The sequence below is a fragment of the Cynara cardunculus genome, unplaced genomic scaffold (assembly GCF_001531365.2).
Source record: "Cynara cardunculus var. scolymus isolate 2C unplaced genomic scaffold, CcrdV1 Un_Scaffold_4626, whole genome shotgun sequence".
Taxonomy (NCBI): domain Eukaryota; kingdom Viridiplantae; phylum Streptophyta; class Magnoliopsida; order Asterales; family Asteraceae; genus Cynara; species Cynara cardunculus.
In genome coordinates this window covers 13,473-37,438 of record NW_020201988.1, presented here as the reverse complement: position 1 = coordinate 37,438, position 23,966 = coordinate 13,473, and the positions used below count along the sequence as shown (strand labels likewise).

At 34.3% G+C, this 23,966-nt stretch overlaps 1 protein-coding gene and 1 long non-coding RNA gene across 2 annotated transcripts; one reads left to right on the top strand and one right to left on the bottom strand.

The window, feature by feature from the left end:
- Positions 1-5,604: 5,604 nt before the first annotated feature.
- Positions 5,605-6,129, top strand: LOC112504106. Its single transcript, XR_003068127.1, has 2 exons — positions 5,605-5,864; positions 5,968-6,129. It is a non-coding gene; the product is annotated as an uncharacterized LOC112504106 (long non-coding RNA).
- A 4,536-nt stretch (positions 6,130-10,665) lies between these two features.
- Positions 10,666-23,730, bottom strand: LOC112504108 (ATP-dependent zinc metalloprotease FTSH 4, mitochondrial-like). The gene is made up of 7 exons (XM_025108065.1): positions 23,540-23,730; positions 19,561-19,648; positions 17,438-17,707; positions 14,306-14,551; positions 13,985-14,109; positions 12,822-13,298; positions 10,666-11,900 (listed from the first exon to the last, which is right to left on the bottom strand). The coding sequence occupies exons 1-7, from the start codon at positions 23,564-23,566 to the stop codon at positions 11,034-11,036; spliced, it is 2,100 nt and encodes a 699-aa protein (XP_024963833.1). The 5' UTR covers positions 23,567-23,730; the 3' UTR covers positions 10,666-11,033.
- Positions 23,731-23,966: the final 236 nt, after the last annotated feature.

Genomic DNA, 23,966 nt, shown 5'->3' with positions numbered 1-23,966 from the left:
AATGGTTGAGAATTGGTCTTACGGGTCTCACGAAAAATCATTGGTCTCACATGATCTCAAGTCTCTCTCTCTCTCTCTCTCTATATATATATATATATATATATATATATAGTTTGGGTTGTCATTTGTTGGGCAAACGTTAGGATTGTTTTAGTTGGAAACATTCCATTTACAGTCGTTAAGCTGTCGAAATTGACTGGTAGTATTTTTAAACCACAAGGTACCTATTCAAACAATATCACCGAAAAGTACGGTGAGGATTCCTCGGCCTATCGCCTAGTAGATACTAACTTGTGGAATGAGGCGGTTGAGGGATCCAAGAAAGGCCGTGTATTTGGGTTTGAGTACAATGAAGATCCCAATTTGGTCTTGACCGGGACATCCTCACAAGCAAACTCGAGTGGATCGTCTAATGTAGATAGTCAGGTGTGTACCTCTTTATCCTTTGATGTTTATTTATTTCATTTATACTTCTTATCGGAAATTTTAAGGTTTTATTGTATTTGTAGTTAATTAACAACTTACAGTCCCAAATTCAATAATGCGCACTCGAGATGAGATCCTACAGAAGGACGTTGAGGAACTTCTTCTACGAGAAGAGATCCGAAACAGGGAAGATGAGATCCGGAAGAAAGAGCATGCAGACATAATGGATATGATGAAGAGGTTTACACTAACCCCGCCGCAATAGATTTGATATAGTGTATTTATGAACTAGCGTCATCAATCGAATTTATATATGTATATTATTTCGTCCGGATAATTATATTTAGTATTTATGACAAATTTATGTATTGTATATTTGTATGTAATTTACAGGATCTTTATATTTTAGGATTTTAGATTAGGAGGTTATTTGGTTTTTTTTTTCCTGTACCAGCTAAATTTTCGACGGATTTCTGGCGGAAAATCCGTCGGTAAATAATTAGATATAAGTTTTATTAAAAAAAATTCTGTCAGATTGTTCGACGGATTTCCGACGGAAAATCCGTCGGTAAATATTTTTCGTTCATTAAAAATAAAAAGCATTTTCATATTTTAAATTAGGAAAAAAGTTTTTAAATATAATTACCGACGGAATTTCCGTCGGAAAAATGTTATTTTTATTTTTGAAATAAAAACTGGTTATTGTTTTGGAAGAAAGTGGAATAAGTTTACCGACGGAAATTCTGTCGGTAACTCTAATCTCATTTTATATGCCTTCTAATTAACCCGAAAAATGATAATATATTATAAAATTGTTTGATGGATTTCTGGTGGATTTTTTCGTCGGTAAATACAAATCCGTCAGAAATTGCATTTAGCGGCAGGGGTTTTCCGACGGCAAAATCTGTCGGAAAGTTGTTTTTCCGACGGATTTTGCCGTCAGAAAAACCAGATTTTTTAGTAGTGTTACTGGATAAAACTCTCCGTCCTTGTCATTGCTTTTTATCAGGTAAGATTCTCAATAATTGTCATGTTCATCCGATAAAGTAAAGTGACCCGACAAACACTTATCAGGTAATTAAGCGTTTAGTAAACAACACCTAGATTGTGTGTATAAGAAAACTAGACACGGGTTTCATATAAAATACAGTTGAGAACAACCATTGGTGGTAGTATGTCGTTATTCTTTTGGCGTACCCTGTTTGAGCCGACATAATAATGACTTGGATGAAATCCATGTGACAAGCCGTTAGTTTCAAACAAGGTGGACTCACTGGGACTCTGGAAGTTACTCGTGTGAACTTGTTCTTCGTAGTGCAAAAAGTTTTATTACTTCAACGTGGTGCTGGTACGATGATTCATTTTGTGGTATGATGACTCATTTTGTGATACTAGTAGATACCGAGAAACAAAGAGGTTATAATAGCAAATTGAAGCGTAAATTTGAGTTTTAGTTGTCAACACACGGTGTTGGAACAATGATTCGTTTTTGTGATACCAGTAGATACTGAGAAACAAAGAGGTTAGTTATCATAGCAAATTGAAGTGTAAATTTGAGTTTTTGTTGTTAACATTAGCGTGAAATACAAAAAACATGAAGTGTAAATTCACTAAAGTTTAGTTTTTAGTGTTTTATGTCACCAATGTAAAAAAATCTAGATCTATCATTGGTTTCAAGTATTTTTTTTTTTTTTTTTTGGAGATCGACGAACAAAATTAATATGAAAATATTACTTAAAATAAGACTTATGAGTATCCTAAAATCATCTCTTAACAGGTCACCAAATTTTACATTAAGCGTTATTTTATATGTTTGAATCTCATTGATGAACATATCAATTTTTCACTAAATTTGGATAACATTATTCCTTTACACCATTTTTTTTACTATTTCTCACAATTACAAATTTGATCCCTTAGTTTTGTGATTTATGTATTTTTTTTTTTTGTAACACCCCCAAATTCATAAATTGCATATAACACATATTTCATATATAGAATACATGTTTCCTCCCACATAGGTCCTTTATACAAGAGTCTATAATGTAAAATACGCAACCCAAAAATTTCAAAAGTACATGTTCTTGCATCCTAGCATCTATGTTTCCAAAACAGCTAAGCACATAGCGAAGTAATTCATATAATGCTCTTTCCCTTATTATCTTTACCTGTATACATATTTTTGAAAACACGAAATGAGGGTTAGACATGAATGTCTAGTGATGTTCCCTTTTTATGTAATGCAGGGTGAAGATCATCAAAACATTTATTTCAAATAATTCATCTTATGTAGCAAAACTAAAATCATACTGTTTTGGTCCATCGAGCCTCTGGTTCCAAACCACACTTGGAATATATTTCAATAACTAGGACCAGAGCCCCTCTGGTCTCTCTTCCAGAGCTTCTGGTTCCTCGACCAGGGTCTCTAGTTGTACTAACCAGAGCTTCTGATTCAAAAGACATAATCAACCAGAGCCTCTCTGGTTCAATGTGTAAGCCAACCAGAGCCTCTCTGGTCTGTTTTTCATAAAAAGATTATAAGTATAAAATCATTTTCTTAAAAACTTCTAAAAATATGATTTTTACATAGAAGCTCTTATCAATAGATACAGAGCCTCTGATCCAATTAGTACATTTAGTAAAAACTTGCTCATTCTCCAAATCAATAACCAGAATCCTCTGGTCCGATAATGAGGACCAACCAGAGCCCCTCTAGTTCCTTACAAGGAACAACCAGAGCCCCTCTGATTCCTCATAGAAATGATCATTCTGTTCCAAAACACTTTTAACCAATATCAATGGCCATAAGCCAAGTTTTCCCCTTCTCAATAACATCAATACTATTATTTCTAATAAGAACAATATCTTTGAGTTCTCAAATCACAAAGAAGTAAGGACTCAAATCTATTGTAGTCTTAAAAGACATAACAATAAGAGCTATAACATTCACACACAATTGTCATCCTTATATCCAAAGGTACACCTCTCCTTAATATGTCACCCTTATTCCAAAAGACCCCTCTGCTTGATATGCCACCCTTATTCCAAAAGACACCTCTCCTTGATATGCCCCCCTTATTTCTTCTTCAAAATCTATGAACTAGTTCGGATGAAGGACCGCAGTCACAACCATCTTATCGAATCCTCATTCATAGTWTTATCCATAAAATCTATAGATTAATTCCAAATGAAGACAGATCAAAAATCATAATCGTCTCAAAAGAATATTCTCTATAGTTTTCAACCAAAAACCTTTCAAACTCAAGAACAATATATTCTTTCAATGGTTTCCAAAAAAACATCATATCCCTTTTTAATTCCTCAAAACAGGATATCATTTCCAAAACTGTTTTAAAGAAGCAATCCCTTCTTTATCTTTCCCAAAACAGTTTTTAATACTCAATTATATAACAATAACACCTTTAAACCATCAAAATAGTTTTACCATCTTTTCTTCAAAACCAACATAAAGACCTAGTAGTTTATATAACAATATATATAAAAGTTTTAATCATCAAAAACTCACCTTAATAATCACAGGTTCTGCAGATTATAAACACACAATAGATCTTTAATTAGCATAGAATCTTCAAATCACTTTTACGTATTAATCTTTCTCAAGAATTCTTTCACTGCCACACACTTTTTTTTTCTCAAAAAGGTTCATTTCTCCAAAAATCAAGATAAGATATGATCTTATCTTTTTCCTTCTTTATATATTTTTCTAATAAAGGCGGTGATGGTTTTATTAAAATAAAACTCTTTGGCGGTGAAAGCTTTAACCAATAAAAGTAATTTAGGTGGTGAGTTTTTCATTATAAAATTCATGATTTCTTAACCATGAAGGTATAAGCTTTTAAATAATATAATAATGTTTCCATCAAAATATCTTATCACAAATATGCACCACCTCATGTATGTTTCACACCACATGCATATATGTATAAATTACCTCAACCCAGGTGTCTAAAACCTGGTTATAACATTTTTCATCTTATATTTTAAAAGTTTTTTACATGTTCTCTATATTATATGGTTAATTAACTTCAAAAAAATTTATACGTATGTATAATGGCTAATGTTTTAAATGTATTTTTTTTGTATTTGATATATAATGTAATTTTATTATTTAATTAATTGAATGTTTGTTTTATATAAAAATATGGGTCTAATGTTTTAGTTAATAAATATAAATATATTATTAATATATATATATATATATATATATATATATATGTGTGTGTATAATTGAAAATTGAACAAGAATATACTTGAAATCTATAAATGTTAATGTAACAATTTTATATTTTTTTTCTATAAAAAATGTGAAATTTAGAGTCATCCATTCATAATGTCTTTATATGTACCCAAACAATGCAAATGTTTTTAAGTTGGGAAATTGATTGAAATAATCATTGTTTATGCCAAATCATTATTTAGCTAGAGGTTTATGTTGGTGTTATCATGTAATTTATGGAATTCACTTTTTTAATAAAATAATTAGAAAAAATAGGCATCATGCAAGATGTTTAAGTGTTACTTGCATAATTGCCTATATGGACGTCTATGTGGCAACGTAAAAACTTACATAACTTGCATAATAACCATGTGGACGTCTATGTGGCAACGTAAAAACTTACATAACTTGTATAATGTCCATATGGACGTCTATGTGGCAGCGTAAAAACTTACATAACTTATATAATGCGCAATTTTTTCTATTTTTTTAATACAAAAATGGATTATGCAAGTTGCATAACTCTACTTAGGTAATTTCCATTTAATCAGGAAATTGAATGTGAAAGGTGGCAATAAAGTGAACAATGGTGAGATGATCAATTATTTTAGTTAATTTCCCTAAAATGCTCTTGGACAAAGATCATGTTTGGAATGACTTTAGAAAAACATGTGAATGAATTTCACTTTTGTGCTATCATACATTCTTTTGGCTCTACCATACATATAAACAACAGGTCAAACAAATTTAGTATATCTTCACATCCGTCCCTGGGGAAGGGCCGGCTGAACACCTGCCCAAAGGCCCAAAAAATTTAGACGTCCAAATTTTTTTTAGTTTATATTATTAGTTTTAGAAAAATATTTAATTATAATACGGTATTAAGGGCCCAAATTTAACCCAAAAAAAAATTATGAGACCCAACTCAAAAATAGAGAAATCGGCAAAGCAACTAGCAAGCGATGATTCAAGTCTACAAACGATTTGTCGATTTCATCATTTCAGCGTCCGACTTCTTGACTTGACGACTTCGATTGAATCGATTCCAACGGTAAATCAGCAAGCGACGAAGGACGATTCATTCCTCAAGTCTCAAGACCTTAGACCTCAACGGCACAACGGTAAATCGGCGATTTTACGATGAAGAATCCGATGTGTCGACTTCTCAAGCTTAATTTCATAATTCGAAGTTTCCGTTCAAGTTAATTCAAGCTTTCAGTTCATGTTTTTCAGTTCTAGCTTATATTTGTTATGATTTTGGGTTCTAACTTTATCCTGTCATCGACGCATGCATTGTTTCTCAGTTCTGTTTTGATTTCGAGTTCAAGCTTCAAGAATCATTTCAATTGTTTATCACCATTCATTGAGTGAGTTTAGGGCAGCAGGAAAAAGGTATCAATTTATTTGATTATTTCCTAAACTGTAATTGCTAATGCTTGTTATTTGCTAACATTAGGCTGCTGACCTATTGTTCATGTTCCTAAACTATTCCTGTTCCTAACATTAGGCTGTTGATCTGCTGTTCATATTCACACGGTGCTTCCACCATATCTATATGAGGACTTAGTGTCCACAGTTTAGTCACCTGCACTTCTAACAAGGCCCATACAACATCAAACTTCAAATTGAACATAAGCAAATGGTGTAGGCGTTATAATCAAAATTTGTTCATTTATTCGCATTTAAGCAAAATCCTTGCCATCTGTAGGGTTGTAAGGTCAGAGTTGTAAGCAACATTTCTTGTCAAACACCAAATACATGGAAAAACTCACCAACAATTGTTACAAAACAGTAGATTTTGTTGGTCTTAGCCTTCTTTTAATTGAATCAGAAGCAAATGCTTGTTATTTGCTAAGTGGTAACATTAGGCTGTTGTTCATGTAATTGTTATTTGCTAATGCTTGCTATCAATGGGACTCTTGACCAACAAATGGCATTTACAAGAAAATAAGGACCCAATTAAGTTAATGTTCGAGGTGTTGCTGATCTGTGTATTTGGAGTAGGCTTTTCAAGGTACTATTCATGTTGTTAATTTTAGCCTTTTGGGGCTGTTGCAGTTGATAGAATGTCTTTCTTGTACACCTAAGATCAATGTATATGTTTTGACACTCATGCTCTACTACACTCATGTGGTATAAAAGGCAATTCTGGCTAACCGTGGTTGTAATGCTCAGGCTCATAGCTACGTTGCTCTTGTATTGTTGCATGTTTCACTTCTTGAAACATATTGCTTTGAGTTTGAGTTGATTATCAAAAACTACCTTTGTAATCATAAGGTTGGGACATTTCTGTTGTACAAGATTTTGAAAAGCAGAAGATTTTTTCAGAGTGATATTTTGCTAAGACTTTCCACCTCTTCTCACTGACTAGCACTTGTTTTGATTAAAATGCATCTTTGATCCGTTTTGCTAAGACTTTCCACCTCTTCTCATTGACTAGCACTCGTTGTAATTGCTTGGTAGGTAATATTTGAGGACCATTCCCTATAAATCTGTAATTTATATACATAATAACATAATACATGATTGGCTTATTTGCTTACTAATAGTGCTTCAACTTTTTATAAATAGCATACTACAATTTATTGAAAAAAGGAGTTGACTTCTTCATTCTTTGGTGTTCCATAATCCAAACTCAAATTCAACCACTCAGCCACTCAGGTGCCTTTGTTCATTTTTACATTGAATTTGTTGAATTGTTGTAATTGTTAAATATTTATTATGTTGTTTAAAAAGTATAAGTACTTGTCTAGAAGTGAGAAAAGAAAAAAAAAGGAAGTTAGTTGAATAATTGAAACAATCACAAAAAAGAGCCATGGATAAGTTTGTTAAGACCGTAGGTTCTTCTAATCAAGAGTTAGATGAATAAGATGTTGAACATCCAAATATGAGTGAAGATAATGAAGAGATTGATGGTGTGAGTGAACATGAGGTCACCAATAAAATTGTAAACTTATCCGTTGCTGAACAATCAATTCCGTTTTTTGATATTTGTGATCCTAGAAATTGGGATAATCTTGATACTAAATCAAGAGACATCCTAGTTGAAAAAGGACCTATTAGAGAATTGGGTATCGTGTTTCCTTTAGATAACATGTCTAAACATTTTTCATATGCTTATTATGATAGAAAGTTAAGTAATGGTGAAATTAGTGATCGAAAATGGCTAGTTTATTCAAAATATGAGGATAAAGTGTATTGTTTTTGTTGTAAGTTGTTCAAGTCTAAGAATTATAGAAATKCAATWGCTAABGAAKGATTTAGAGATTGGAAGCATCTTGGTGAGAGACTTAAAGAACATGAGAATAGTATTGAACATATGAATAACATGTTATCTTGGAATGAACTAAGAGTAAGACTGAACACAAACCTAACAATCGATAAAGACTTGCAACAAGAGATATTAAAAGAGAAAGAATGTTGGTGGCAAATTTTGGTAAGAATAATTGTCGTTGTGAAATGTCTTGCTAAGTATTTTTTTTGTCTTTTAGAGGATCAAACGAGAAGTTGTATCAATATAGCAATGGTAATTTTTTTGGATTAATTGAAATGATTGGAAAACTTGATGTGAATGAGTTAATTTCTCTTTTGGCTCGTAATCTTAAAAGTTCTATCATGAAATTATTAGAGATACTAAATATTTTTATGTAATTCTTGACTGTACAAAGGATGTGAGCCATCAAGAGCAAATGAGTTTAATCATATGATGCGGGAATATGACCGGTGATAAAATAAAAATAGAAGAGTATTTTATATATTTTTTAGAGGTTGATGATACATCTGGTTTAGGGTTGTTCAATGAATTATTATATGTACTTAAATCTCTCGATCTTGGTGTTGATGTTGGGAGGGGTCAAGGTTGTGATAATGGTTCTAACATGAAGGGAAAACACCAAGGGGTACAAAATCGATTACTTGAAGTTAATCCAAAAGCGTTATATATGTCATGTGTTTGCCATAGGCTTAATCTTACTCTTAATGACATGGCTCAATCTTGTGTTAAAGTTATTTCATTTTTTTGGAATCGTTTAACGCATATACACGTTATTTGCTAGTTCTACAAAAGGTGGAAGGTGTTACTTGATAATGTGTCAAACTTAACTGTAAAATCTTTGTGCAACACACGTTAGGAAAATAGAATAAAAGGTGTCAAGGCAATTAGATTTCAAGCTCCTCAAATAAGATCGGCTTTACTTGAATTATACAAATCATGTAATGATGCCAGGATGAAAAGTGAAGCGGAAAGTTTGGTAAGTGCAATTGAAAATTTTGAGTTTTTATTTGGTATGATTATTTGGTATGATGTTTTATTTGCAATAAACATGGTTAGTTAAAGGTCGCAATTAAAATCTATGTGCATTAATGCTACCATAGAACAATTTGAAGGTGTAGTGAAGTATTTTGAAAAGTATAAGAATGAAGGGTTTGCATCAAGTACGAATACTGCTAAAAAAATAACATGTGAAATGATAGTTAAGAAGAAATGCAAGCATCAAAAGAGGAGGCTTTTAGAATTAATTATTTTCTAACCATTGTGGACATGACAATTTCTTCATTGAATAATATATTTGAACAATTATAGAAATTTGAAAGTATTTTTGGATTCTTATTCGATTCTGATAAAGTACAGTCATTGGATGAAAATGAATAATGAGATATTGTGTTCATTTTGATGATACCTTTTATCATAAAATTATGACGGATGTGGATGTAAATAATCTTTATTCTGAATTAAAGGTGTTGCAGATGACTTTGTCATATAAATCATTGAGGGCAGTTGAAATTATTGAGTTTGTCAAAGTTGTAGATTGTTACCCTAATGTTTCGGTTGCTTGTCGAATTATGTTGACAGTACCAGTGACCATAACATCTGTCGAAAGAAGTTTTTCAAAATTGAAGTATTGAAGACGTACTTGAGGACATCAATATCACAAGAAATGTTAAATGGATTGGCAATATTGTGCATTGAAAAATACATGATTGATAATATTGATTTAGATGTTATTACTGATGATTTTACATTCAAAAATGCTCAAAGAAGTTGTTTTGTATGAATTAGATGTTATTATTGATGATTTTGTTTCTGAAAATGTTTGAAGAAGTTGTTCTCAATGAAAGTTTGTTTTTTTAATAATTAAAACATTTATTTAAGATTTTTTTATATATATAAAAGGCCCAAAAAATGTTAGAAACTGGCTTGTATATCTCACCTTAAAATTTACATTACGTAAAACTTTTTAAACAAATATTAAGGAACTCTCAAAACACGTGTTTAGTAGAAATTATTACATTCGAGAATCTGTAGATGCACCTTTCGGTAGAGTAAACTACATTTTCCACCCTTATGGTTTGTTGAAAATTGGTTTTTCGCCCCTGTATTTTTTAAATTACGGTTTTTATTCATATGGTTTTGTAATTCATTGCTTCTTCGTCTCTTACGGTTTACAACTCATTGCTTTTTCGTCCTTATGTCTACTATTCGTTGTTATTTTAGTCTCTCATACTTAACAGAAATCATCAACAAAGTTAGATAGTCTTTGTTTTTTAAGAGTTGTTGAAGTCTAATCTCACTTCTGGTTTATAAGAGGTGGTCATGAAGTCTGAAATTTGGATCTGTAAGATTGTTTGTTTTTACGTCTGAAGTCTGAAATTTAAATCGGTCAAACTAATGCAAAAATACAAACAATAAATAGTTTTTAACAAAAGTATAAAAGATAAATAGTTTTTGCTAACAAACCTCTTTCAACCCCCGAAATATAAACCATCTGATAAACGACGGATTACGATTAAGAGATACTAAGGGATACGTTTATCACTTAAAATTTCAGAGGACATTTAGAGATTTTAAGCTCTTATTTTTATAAATAAAACAAACGCTCTTAATGCCCAAACGTCTGAATGAATCAGACTTAAGAGATATTAAAAGGTAATTTTGAAAAAACAAACAAGCCTTAAGGACGAAAACAGTAACGAATTGCAAACCATAGGGACGACAATCATAATTTCAAAAGTACACAGATTTGTAGTCGCAATTTTTGACAAACCATAGGGGCCAAAACGTAGGTTACTCCAGCATAAGTTATATAGCTCTAAAGAATGAGATTGCAAAACTCATTATTGTCAACTGTATGTATGTATGTATCTAAGAAATCAAAACAGGAAAGATACCCATCTCATATAAATCCTACATTTTGACATTTTCCTGTTAAATTTCACCTTCTATGACTTCCCTTTATGTCCAAAATCACCATGGCACAATAATCGAACCACCGTGGCAGCCATGAAGAATATGCATTTTTCGAATCGGCATAAAGGCACTAGTACTTAATATGCACAATGGGTCGAGAAAGTGTATTGCCAATATCGAATGCTAAGATCCCACCGGAGCAATACCTTTCGCCTTGGCTGCAGCAGATGCAGCATTGGCGGCAGCAGTGGCGGCAGCAACTGCTGCTGCCGCCAGATGCTGTTGTTGCTGTGGCTGTGACTTCAATTGAGCAAGCATTTCTTTGATCTGTTTTCCCGACAGTGTTTCGTGCTCGAGCAACGCGTTAGCGAGCACGTGGTGCTCGTTGCTATAAGTAACGAGAATGTTCTTGGCATTATCGTAAGCTTTTCCCAACAATTCCCGAACTTCCTTTTCAATTAGGAGCCGAGTTTCGGTACTCATGCTCTTCCCATTATCGTCGTAATCGTGAGCAACGACCCCGATCTCTTTGCTCATCCCGTATTTCGTGACCATTGCTCTTGCAAGATGAGTGGCTTGCTCGAGATCTGAGGATGCTCCTGAAGTAACTTCATTTTCACCGAAAATAAGTTCTTCGGCAACCCTTCCACCCATACAAACATCGAGCCGAGCAAGCATTTCTTTGCGGGATACGCTCGTTTCATCTTTATCGGGCAATTGGGCTACCATACCAAGAGCCATCCCTCGAGGAACGATTGTGGCTTTGTGTACAGGATGGGCGCCATCAGTATGTATAGCAACAAGGGCATGGCCGCCTTCATGGTATGCTGTCAGCTTACGAACGTCGTCCGATATGACGGCTGATTTGCGTTCACTGCCCATCATGATCTTGTCCTTGGCGTACTCTAGGTCAGCCATGCTCACCGCCTTGGCACCATCCATTGCTGCCTTGAGAGCGGCAACGTTAACCAAGTTTGCAAGATCAGCACCTGAGAATCCAGGTGTTCCCCTAGCAATGACAATTAAATCCACATCGTCTGCCTTCAAAATCTGTTTCATACAATTCAAGGAACAATATCAGTTAACTTCATGAATAACTAAGAAAACCAAACTAACTCAGTAAGAGAATATTTCTGTGAAGACTATTGGCATGCAAAACAAAAACGAAGGTCACAATTTGGTAACGCTAAGCTTAGCTTATTGAAAAAGCCCAGTTTAGAAAGCAATATACTAAATTATAAGCTAGCTTTTTAAAAAGCTACTTCAGGTAGCTTCTTTTACTTTTTTTCCATTTATGCCCCTTATTTTTTACATAAATGATAAAATAAACCCTCCTTTTAGGTAATTTTACATTGTCATCTACGTTTACCAGCAAGTTTTCACCAAACGTGAGTAATTGATCAGGTAACAGGTAACAGGTAACAGCTAGCTTATAAGAGCATCTCCAACAAATTCTCTAAAATGGAGAAAATGAAGGTTTTGGAAGAAATTCTTGCTCCAACGGATTCTCTAAAACTCCCTAAAATTAAGAAAAAAATGAGGGAGAAGGTAAAAATTTCCAAATTTGGAGAATTTACCAAAATTTAATGCTTAGTAAAGAAAAATTGTTTTAATATTGTTCCTGCCAATCAAGTTGAATATATTTTAATTTCATATAAAACTTATTTAAAAATGTATTGGGATATTAAATCTATTGAATATTTTAATAACATAATTAATGTTGAAGCCTCCAAAATTGAGAATCTGTTGGAGTTTGAACGTAATTTTTTTAGAGAGAATAATTTTTTTACTCGAAAAAATTAGAGAGGATATGTTAGAGATCTAAGCCAACAGCTAACTTTTCAGCTAGTTTGCCAAACATAACCTAAAAGAAACAAGCAAGCAGGCGGGCAATAAATACTTGATGAAAACTCAAGCACTTGACTCCCATCTATTTTAGTAGCGAATTAAATGGTCACAAAAAGAAAATACCTTTGACATGTGAGATTCCATTATTTGCCTCCGGCCTTCAACATCGGGATTTGGGACAACCACACGACGATCAAATCGACCAGGTCTTACGAGTGCCTTATCCAATGACTGTGGGAAGTTAGTAGCAGCAATAACAATAATGCCTTCATTTTGTTTAAAGCCATCCAATTCAACAAGTAACTGATTCAAAGTCATCTTCATGTACTGTTGGTCCTTAGGGTTACGGCTTCCTCCAATGGCATCTATCTCATCTATGAAAATTATGCATGGCAACCGCTTTTTTGCTGCAGTGAAGAGATCTCTAACCCTACGTGCCCCAACACCAACAAACATCTCTTCGAACTCGCTACCGCTACATGAGAAGAATGGCACCCCTGCTTCTCCCGCGATAGCCCTGGCTAACATGGTTTTTCCGGTCCCTGGAGGACCAACAAGCAAAACACCTTTCGGAAGCTTCCCACCAAGACGGGTGAATCGCTATAACAAGTGAAAGCTAAATCAGATTCTTCAAACACACACACACACACACATATATAGGATTGGGTTCAGATAAGAGACCCTTTTTTGAGAGAAGGTGAGAAAGGACAACCTTCACACAGTATATGTAACCTTATCTTCGGATATGAGAATATAACATTATATTGTGTGAAACTGAAAGCAAAAACCTTCACACAATACAACATAACCTTACATACACATTCTCTAAAGGTTACAGCCTTCACAAAATATAACTATCATTAACACAATATAAAGGTACCTTCACCTTTTCTCTCACCTTCTCATTAAAATTAAAATTTCTCACATGATCCTGAATCTATATATACACATATATGAGACCCCAATGGCCACATGGAGCCCAAATCCAAGGAAATTGTAACCCCCACTCCCATTGTGCAAGTATACCACCCCGGAACCAACTGTGCTACGACCTATGGGCAAGCACCCCTAGAGTTGTTGGCATTAATTTGCACGAGGATGTTAAACATGAATCTATGAATTATATTCACATGCAATGTGAATGGAGCCAACAATTTTGCAAAGCTAACCAAGTTGATGGTGAAAATGGCTCATAACATACTCGAAGATTTTCAACTAAGTCTTTGTTCTAACCACATACAGGTTGTTTCATTACAGCTCTACAGAGTTAGAAGTGAATTTACTACCTTAGGGTCCCGAAGATAATGAACAATTTCTTCAAGCTCAGCTTTTGCCTCGTCTACACCCTTCACGTCACTAAATTTTGTATTAGTTTCCATACTGGGTTGCACCTCATCATGTAGACCCAGTCCTGCAGAGAAACAACATATCAAGTACCACTAACACACAGGCCATTAGCAAACCAAACCAAACCAAACGAGCCCAGTATAACCCAGCCGGAGGTGGGATTTGGAGGGAGGTGTTGGCGGGATTTATGCAGACCTGACCTCTACCCAAAAGAATAGAGCAGTTGTTTCGATAAATAATAGTAGTATCAATGGTAACACCTTTAGTGATTCCTCTATCCTCAATGAGGGCTCCAACACCAGAAATCAGTAGAAAGGCCATGCCTAGAGCACGAACTGTGCGCCATAACTGCTCTTTGAAATGTCCTCCTTCAGTAGCCACCATATGTATAGGAGCAGCAGCAGTTCCTAATACACCCTCTTTTGTTGATTTCCCCACATTCTTCAAAACTGAGAGGCCACCAATACTGTCTTCATCGAATGTTGAGGTACCAGAGCTTGCCATTCCTATAATTCAAATTTTGACAAGCAACAAATGTTAGTCTAGGGATATGAGAACTAAAAGCTGAAATGGGAACTCAAATTGAAGTTCACCTGAGTAACTTCCATGCTTGAAATTAAGTATCTGTTTTTATAATATTTAATCTTTTTATTAAAATCGAATATAGATATTTTTATTTGACATAATGAAAGGGGGGCAGGGGGGCAGAGGTGATGGAATGAAGTGGGGGGGGTGAAAAATAGGGTTGATGATTTGTAGAAGTGGGCCAGGACCCATTGGGCATTGAAGTGAAAGCAACTCATGCACTTGTATGAAATGTTTGTATCTTTACATGTGTTTTTCAATTCCCAACTTAATTTCCACCAGAGATGAGTTGCGAAGGATTAAACACAATTGGTAGTTGGTACCTCCATAATAATTCAATAATAATGACAATGTGTTTTCCCTGTAGCCAAAGCCTCAACCAACATACAGCAAGAAGCTAGTGCAGAGCTAACACCATACACACACACACATATATATATATATATATATATAGGGAGAGGGGGAGGGGGAGGGAGATTCGAGGAGAACCTTAAAAAATGGAGAACAGGGAACCCCTCAACAAACCTTAGATTAACTGATAGAAAGGATGTGATTGGAAGGGTGGTTACAACTTCAACTTTTAATTTAAAAAACCTCCCCAAAATAAAAAGTTTCTAACCAAAAATAAGAGCAATATATTCAAAATTGCCAAACAAATTACCCCAAAACACAATCATTTTATTCTATTTAAATTGGCATCCATATTTACGTGGGTGTTCTGTCCATGACTTATGGACATCCAGTTCTAAACTTAGTTTCATCCCATTAAGTATGCCTTTGTTGGTTACTCTCACATCCAAAAAGATAATAGATGCTACAATCATGTCCTAAAGTGGTACTTCATCTCACTAGATGTCAGTTTTTGTGAGTTAGATGTTTATTTTCTCATAATCTTTGTAGTATCTCAATTTCTCCCCCATCCATGTTTCCGCACAGGTCAATGCAATCTACATGTAACGAGTTAAATGTTTATTTTCTCTTATATGCAGAAGATAATGCAACCTAGGCTGCATAACTACTCATAATGGTGGTACATAAAAGGTGGCATACATTGCATTGTTTCCAAAAACTGTAACATATGCACTTCAATCCAGAGTCCCACACTACTAAAAAGCCATGTGGAAGGAAACGGATACACTTCAGTATCTTCCTAAGAGTTCATTTGGTAGTTAAAGGACATTCTTAGGCACATGAACTTGAACCAAACCAAACGGGCCGAGTATATCCCACCCAGAGGAGGGGTAGGGGGTGGGATGCATGCAGACCTATCCTCTGCATGGCGTGTCCTACAGCAACAATTATTATTTGTTCGCCTACATGCATTGGCAGACAAAAAGATTACCATGGACGGTATTGTTGTTACAACAGGGTATTGCTGACTCGAAAAGCTGCATATGCAAAACAGTTTTTTGGATACTTGAATATTTAAAAATACTAGTGTCTTGAGGCATCAAAGACACGTGGTGGAAACCAAATACATTGTTGGATAATGGCATAATGCAGACTAGAATGTCCAATTGCACAAGGGTCCACCATCGATCATTATGCTTTTACTGGTGCCAACCTTGTGTTGGAGAAGCTTTCGCTGTAGTGCAAAATCAGATGTGAAACACAGACTTCATGATTCCTATGAAAACTAGAGATCCTTGTGGATGAATTGATGAATTTGTTTTCCTCAAACCTACCAAACTTAGAAGTTGATTGTCATCTGATAGATAAGTCGTGAGAACTACTACATAGGGCTATAAGTGAACCAAACGTTCAGTGTCAAACATTCAGTGAATCGTTCATGAACTGTTCGACCAGAAGTTCGTTTTTGTGTGTTTATTTAATAACTGAACGAACAAGAACAAGATTTTTGGTTCATTTAGTTAAACAAACGAAAAAGAACAGTGGTCTTGTTCATTCATTTACGTTCGTGAACGTTTGTTCACTTAAGTATATAGATCATTAGCAAACAATGTATTAACTAACTAAAGAATGGGAAGTAACAACTTAAAATTACCTCATTTTACCGTAGATTCAACATCTATCACTGGTTTATTTAATTATTCTTTAATATATGCTGATCTTAAGGTAAAATGGCATAATTTAGTTGTTACTTGGCATTCTTTAGTTAGTTAATATGTTATTTGCAATTTCACCAATGATCTCATGATAGATGGTATTTTATGTTCGTTTTTGTTTATTTAGCACATATTAATAAATGAACGCGAACAAACATGAACAAAAACATTTTTTGTTTATACGTGATGCCTTTGTGTTTATTCGTTTGTTCGGTTAGAGTTAAACAAACGAACACGAACAAAGCCTTTCATGTTTATAATTGCTTAGAGTATCCACTATCAACTAGTTGATATTGTTGTGAAACTTGCACCTATGACTTAAATTGCTTCTATACAAAGTTTTGCTAAATATACATGCTCCAACTTGAGGAGGAATGATACTTTATATTGTTTGGTTTAACATGACTTGCTAATAAGCATTTCCTGCATGTGTTATTCTCAACCAACAAGCCCACTTTATGTACTCTATCTATGCAAGGTCTACCTCATAATAAACAATTCATCCAGACGCAAAATATCAACAACAATTGAAAATAGGCTCACATAAAGATTCTATAAAACAAACAAATAGATCAGTAAAAGCTAAAAAGAAGCCGTTCAGGGAAAACTTGGAGATATGACTACTTAACATAAAACATAAGTTCAAAAGGGTATATTGGAAGTTCAACTTATAAACCAGTTAAGGGACATTGAGCTTATAAATGAAAGGTAACCATGCCCATGTTAGTAAATTTGACTCACCTCTTTGCAATGTCTTGAGCAGCTCACTTTCATCTAATCTATCAACTTTGACCAGGGCCTTCACATACTCTTTAAGTGCTGATGGATTAGAGTGCAACGAAGGCTGACTTTCAAAAAGTCTTATGACGGCCTCTGGATCATTTCGACTATAAAGCTCCCTAAGATAACCTGTGTTGTTTAATCCATCTGCATCACGTTCACGCAATCTTCGTGCGAAACTTCCCACATAACTGGACTGGAACCTTCTCTGAGCACCGGGAAGCTTGTATGCTGCAGATACATAATTGTCAAAGGAAAGAACTGAGCCAATAAACTGCTGTCTTTGTCATAATTCATAAACGAATATCAATTACTTATTTTTATTCAAACTATGCATTTTGGCATGCAAATGCAATGAAGGAAAATGGGGTTGTTCTGAACTATTCAGAACGCAAAACCTAATGTTGATGCTAACATAATATGGCCCCAACATCTGTTTTTCAGAGAAGCAAACGGATCTTATCCAAACCATCAACATAGATAAGATTACCAGTGTCCAGGGAAAGTTAACAGGGAGGGGCGAGAAAACCTGACGTTCAAATTCCATCATGTCGGTTCTGAAGATCTATTTCACCAGACCCAACGCTTTTTAAGAAGAACTCTTATTGGATAACAGCATGGTTCTAAAAGGTGTGCCATGGCAGCCGGCATGGTGCGCCATGGCAGCCGGTGCGTCTGACGCCATGTTAACCCCTATGATGACTGTGTAAGGTTTTGAGGCACGCAATGGCGCCTTACAGTGTGAGTTCTTTTTAATACGTTAATTGAATTTTTTATTTTTGTTCTTAAAAGTTTGCCTTGTTTTTACTTTTTACATTGTTATAAACCTTTGATGTAACACTTTTTGTAAGCTCTCTATATATGATATCAATGTAAGACTTTTCTTCTTATATGAAATTAAAATGTTGAAATATCATTAACTTGCGGCTTTAGAGCATCTCCAGTAGATTCGCCAAAATTTCTTCAAAAATGGAGAATGGAACTTCAAAATCCCTAAAACAAACATACATTCAACTCCAACAGATTCTCCATTTTGGAGATTACAGCATTGATTATATTATTAAAATATTATTTTCATCTAATAAAATATTATTCATCCATCTAAATAGTTGTTTTCAAAGTTTCCTATTGGTGGAAATATATTAAATAATATCTCTCTCATTGTAATTATTTTTTGGGTGTTCTCTAAATTTGGAGATTTTTAGAGCATCTCCAACAGCTATGCTATAATTTTTCTAAAATAGAGTACCAAAAGTTAAAATCTCTAAAAAGAATTACATACAACTCCAACAGCTATTCTATTTTAGCAATTCTATCATTAACTATAATATTAAAATATTCAATACATTTAATAGAATATTATTTCTCTCCCTAAACACTTAATTCCAATGTAACCTATTGATATGAAAGAATTAAAATAATATTTTGGAGTTTTAGAGATTTCTTCAAATTTGGAGATTTCTATCATCTCTCTCTTCTTTTCTCTATTGTAGCATATGTTATAGCAAAGCCGTTGGAGCAAAAACATACTCTAAATCTCCAAAATCTCTATTTTAGCATAGTTGTTGGAGTTGCTCTTACACTCTCTCTCCTACTTTCTCCATTTTGGAGAAAGGTTTTGGAGAATCTATTTTTGTAATAGAATAGGTTTAGCATTTAGAATTAGACGTCATTACATGCTGAAGTGGTTTGAGTGTATGAAATGCATGAATGTGGGTTCATTTGAAGGTTGTGCGCCAAGGAAATTACCAAACTGAAGATTACATATGTCCTAACTAGAAACGCAGTATTACAATTGATGACACTAGTGAAACTGGCTGCGAAAATGTGGATGGTGGGAAATCGTTAAGAGAGAAAATAATATTATATTATAAAACCAGATTGGAAGCTTCATTGAATGCACCATTGCTGGTACCATCTTTTTCATTAGAATACGATACTTTTTATCCTCTAGAGAGCACATGCATATTTAAAAGACTTCTAGATAGGAACAAAAACCAAAGGAGATGATAGCTTTTATTTTTAACAAACTAAAAATATGAAATTTAACATAAACAATTGTTATAAGTTCAACACTTGTATACCTGCATGAAATCCGAATTTCTGTGAAGTAAAATAAGAACTTGTAAATGAGAATTTTGCAAACCCCAGTTGCTGTCGCTGTTTTGAGACCTATGTAAACAAATAATAACGTGATTAATACGTTGCCAAAGAGATAGCACAAATTTTGGATTAAGCCAAAAAAAGCAGTAATGCACACAGAATAAGTTCATATACTTTGCAAATAGCAAACATATTGTAGGATCCAAAGTCCAAACACAATCTATTACCATCATTCTCATTCGTTCATTCCTATTCTCTCAAACCAAACACCACCTTAAATTGTATTCCATGTGGTCTAGTAATACAATATGTTCAGCCCTTTAAAGAATAACATATGCCTTCCACATTCCACATTCAACAAGTTTTCCGAATATGATTTGCCAAACTCTTGGTCGATGTTCATCTACACCATAACACTCTGCTTACTCTTTTTTGGAATAGAGATATCTCAAACTAAATCATATACCTCCTCCATAAAAATATCACCTATCCACATCTATTCCCATAATCTGATATTAACCTCATCTACAGCCTTCTTAAACCATGCTTCTTCTCCTACAATCTCATTCATGCATGGCTCTCTTGTGACATTTACCATCTATAGTCAGCTCATGAATGCGTATAGACTTGATATTTATTTCTTGCGCTCTAATGTCATGTTCCTGCTAGCCATACTTCAGCCTGTTAAGTTTGCTCTATATAGACGGTTTATCTGTATTATACCTCCACCACCAATCTAACATTAGTAGATTGTTATGCTTCAATGACATAACCATCAACCCCGTCCTTCCATACATAGACATGCATTTTTCTCAACATCAGACCGCCTCCCAGAGAGTAACAAACACATTTCCTTTATAAACCAAACAGTAGCCCTAAGAATCCCTTAGAAATCTTCTTTTATCAATTTTGAAGTTCCGGTTTGATCTTAAGAAGTTGAAAGATTCAAGTGATTAAAACATGGAAAATATTGGCAAAGCTGTATTTGTTTTTCCTTAACATGAGGAATATAAAGGTCGGCATAGTAGATGTAGTAATCATCATTGTCATGTAGCATAATAATGATTTCTATTTGCTTTACTTCAATGAAAATCCCTACTCTACAAGTCTATCATTTTCAAAAATATACAAATAATAGTCTACTGGCCAGAGAAAAGTTGAGGTATGTTCCTTTGACATGTTATTTTAGAAGTACAGTGTATTTCAATATTTCATTGATCCCAAATGTACATGTATTTTCCTGTTTACCTTTAATAAGTTGAAACCAAATGTGGCCAGCGGAATATTAAAGAAGACCATCGCACTCCACGTATTGCATAACCATGTAACCAAAGCAGCAGCTCGTTTGCCTTGATTGTTTTGAAATACCAAGGTCTAAGGGCTCAAACACAATTAAAGTAGAAACCCATCCATATAGCAAGCCAACTGTAGGAACATAGATAAGGTAGGCTTGGAGCATTTTTCGAAATTTAAACCAAAGGAGCAACGACAGTGCATTGTTTAGGGCTTTAAGCCTGCATATAGAACATGAATTTCAACCAAAAAGAGTGCATCGGAGATTTTTGGAAGGGGGTGCACTGTAAAATACTAAAAAAGTTGAAATAAAAGTTAACTTAAGAAAAAGGTTAAAATCGGATTGTTAGGAGTTAGGAAAACTGAAGTCTTCTGAAGACTTTTAAGCAGGTATTTATCATACGATCCTAGCATGATGTGCTTCTTACTTACGATTTTCTTCCTAATAGTGATTGCATGTTTGCAGCCCGTTTTGTCCTCATATATTTGTTTAATATTTTTGGATAGTTCTGCTTAAGAATAGTTTGTGGTTTTAACATCTATTCCATTCAAACACATTGTAAGTATTTCTTCTTCATAATGACCCACCATATCGCATCCCTTAGCACCCCATCATATGCCTTGACTGCCTTCTCTAGATTTAGGAACACCACATACAAATCATTCCATTCCATGAGTCGTCTAAATAAAATCGTATGTTGTTTGTTGATCTCACCAACATAAAACCAAATTGATTGTAAGACAACCTTGTATCAACCCTTAACCCATAACTAATAACACACTCTCATACTTTCACCCTACGAATCATAAGCATGGTTTGTGATAGCCTGTACAACTTTGAACATTCTTTTTGTTCACATTGATTTAGACACGGTATCTTGCTCCATCAATTAGGCCTCCTTAAGACATTGTCTTACAGATAACATCAAATAACCTGATGATTAATACAACAGTCACATCCCCAAGAGCTCTGCAAGCCACTATAAGGGTACTACCATGCCCAAAGTTTAGCCTATTTCTCTCTCTCTCTCTTAGTGCTTCCAATCTGCTATGGTATCATCAAAAGTGTCATCAAGTTCCATTGCATTCCCCTGGCTGGCTATTTCCATTTAACACCACATAAAAAAATCCAGCATCACTACCTCACTACATCTCACTAAAAGCATTTCCTTTCTTGCCAATATTCAATAACCTCAGCTTCAAAAGCATGCATAAATCACCATATCAGGGCCGACCCTGGAGAAGAGCGGGTCGGGCGCACGCCCAGGGACCACAAGAAATAGGGGCCCAATATATTTTAGTATATACTATATAGTAAGTGGTTCAAAAAAAATAGTAAATAAAAGAGAGAAATTCTTTTAGTATCTAATAGGACTCAAAAATAATTTAGTATTACATTAAGTCCCATATATGTATTAATTAATTAAATTGGAGAAGAAAATATGTAAAAAGTTAATTGGTTGTTCATTTTGGTAGTGTTTGGTACGCATACATGATTGGACAGGACAAGAGGGTAGGACTAGACAAAACAAGAGTATGTCTGGTGGTTGGTACAACTAGAACTGGACGGGACAAAACTAGACAACCTTGTCCCAGTTCTTGTCCCTGTCCCATGTCACGCCAAACGTGGGACAGTGAGTTCTTGTTCTGTCCCATGTTGCGCCAAACGTGAGACAGTGAGTTTTGTACAGTCCTGTCTTGTCCCGTCCCATGTACCAAAAACAACCTTTATAATAATGTTTATTGTTTCTCAAAGTTTTTTTTATCTAGTATCAAAGACTAAAACAACTTGCCTAGAAAACCTTGATATATTCTATATCATCCATCTCCCACCGACTCTTTTGATTATTACTTCCGCATGAATTCTATTTTTGTATTAGAGTATAGTAGATTTCTTGTTATTATCTAAGAAAGCTCCTACATTTTGAAATAAATTTGCTAACCATATGAGACGTCCAACTTATATCAATATGTAGATTTCAAAATTATCTATGTTTTTTCATACATATTGACTCCTTATTACCTAATAACCAAGAAAGCCCATCTTGGTTATAGTTTGTGAGATAGAAGTCTAACTAATTTATATTGATTTACAGAGAGTGTTATTTTGAAGAGTCAACATTGTGACCCCACATAATGTCAATCTATTTATTAAAGGTACATCATAGGATGTTGTTAACGGTGAAACACATTGATAATGCTATGTAAAAATGATATGGTAGATAATATTAATTTAGAAATAATTATTAATTGATTTTGCGTCTAGGAATCCTCAGAAAAAATGGTTTCATATGAATTACTAGTATTCCTTGAATTCAATATTATTTCTGATGATAAAAACAATATATTGAAGATCTTTTTCCGTACATATCGAGGGAGTTTTTTACATCTCGTCCGGGGTATAAAATGGCAGGAACGGACCTGCACCATATGCTACCAAATTCCCAAGAAAATGCATCAAACTCTAGGTGCTAACCAAACTACAGGGGAGTTCTGCAAAAACCCTAGAAGCTAAATAAGATTGGGGTTTCCGTATATTTCCAACATAACTTGATTAATAGCAAATTGAACATAAACCCATAATTCTATGTATATATAACTTGCATGATTTAAACAAACAAAAAGAATAACGATTATTGAGATGAAACTGGATGATTAAAGATAGACCTCAACAAGAAGGCGTTTTAAGCCCATCTTTCTCCTCCTCTTCCAATCAAAGATCCGATCGTCCTATAGTTCTCTGTTCTTCCTCGATTAATATGTATCTAAGGTTAATGCAGTCCTTAAGCGAGGACGTAATCGGTTTGAGCATGCAAGAGAGAGGCCTGGAAAGGGGGAACCTGGGGATTTTGCAGGAAATAACGTGTTTTACTTGCTGTCTCTTGAAAGTAGGTTCCATGCTGTTTCTAATAACAATTAGAGCAAATTACAAATTTGATCCCTATGGTTTTAATTTGGATTTGGTCAGTTTTTCATTCCAAAATTTCCTACAATGTTTGTATTTTCATAATATTTTGATCTCTATCACTTAAGAGCTGTCAATTTTCCACTGGCATTTTTATTTGGTTCTTTCCCCTTCTTTCCTTTACTCATT

Bases quoted from the DNA above. Each gene is read 5' to 3' on its own strand.
- LOC112504108 (XM_025108065.1), bottom strand. From the start codon at position 23,566: ATGGGCTTAAAACGCCTTCTTGTTGAG. The intron at 17,708-19,560 runs GTATACAAGTGT...ATGTATCTGCAG, and splicing joins GAAATTCGGATTTCATGCAG to CATACAAGCTTCCCGGTGCT. The intron at 14,552-17,437 runs GTGAGTCAAATT...TTTGAATTATAG, and splicing joins GCTCAAGACATTGCAAAGAG to GAATGGCAAGCTCTGGTACC.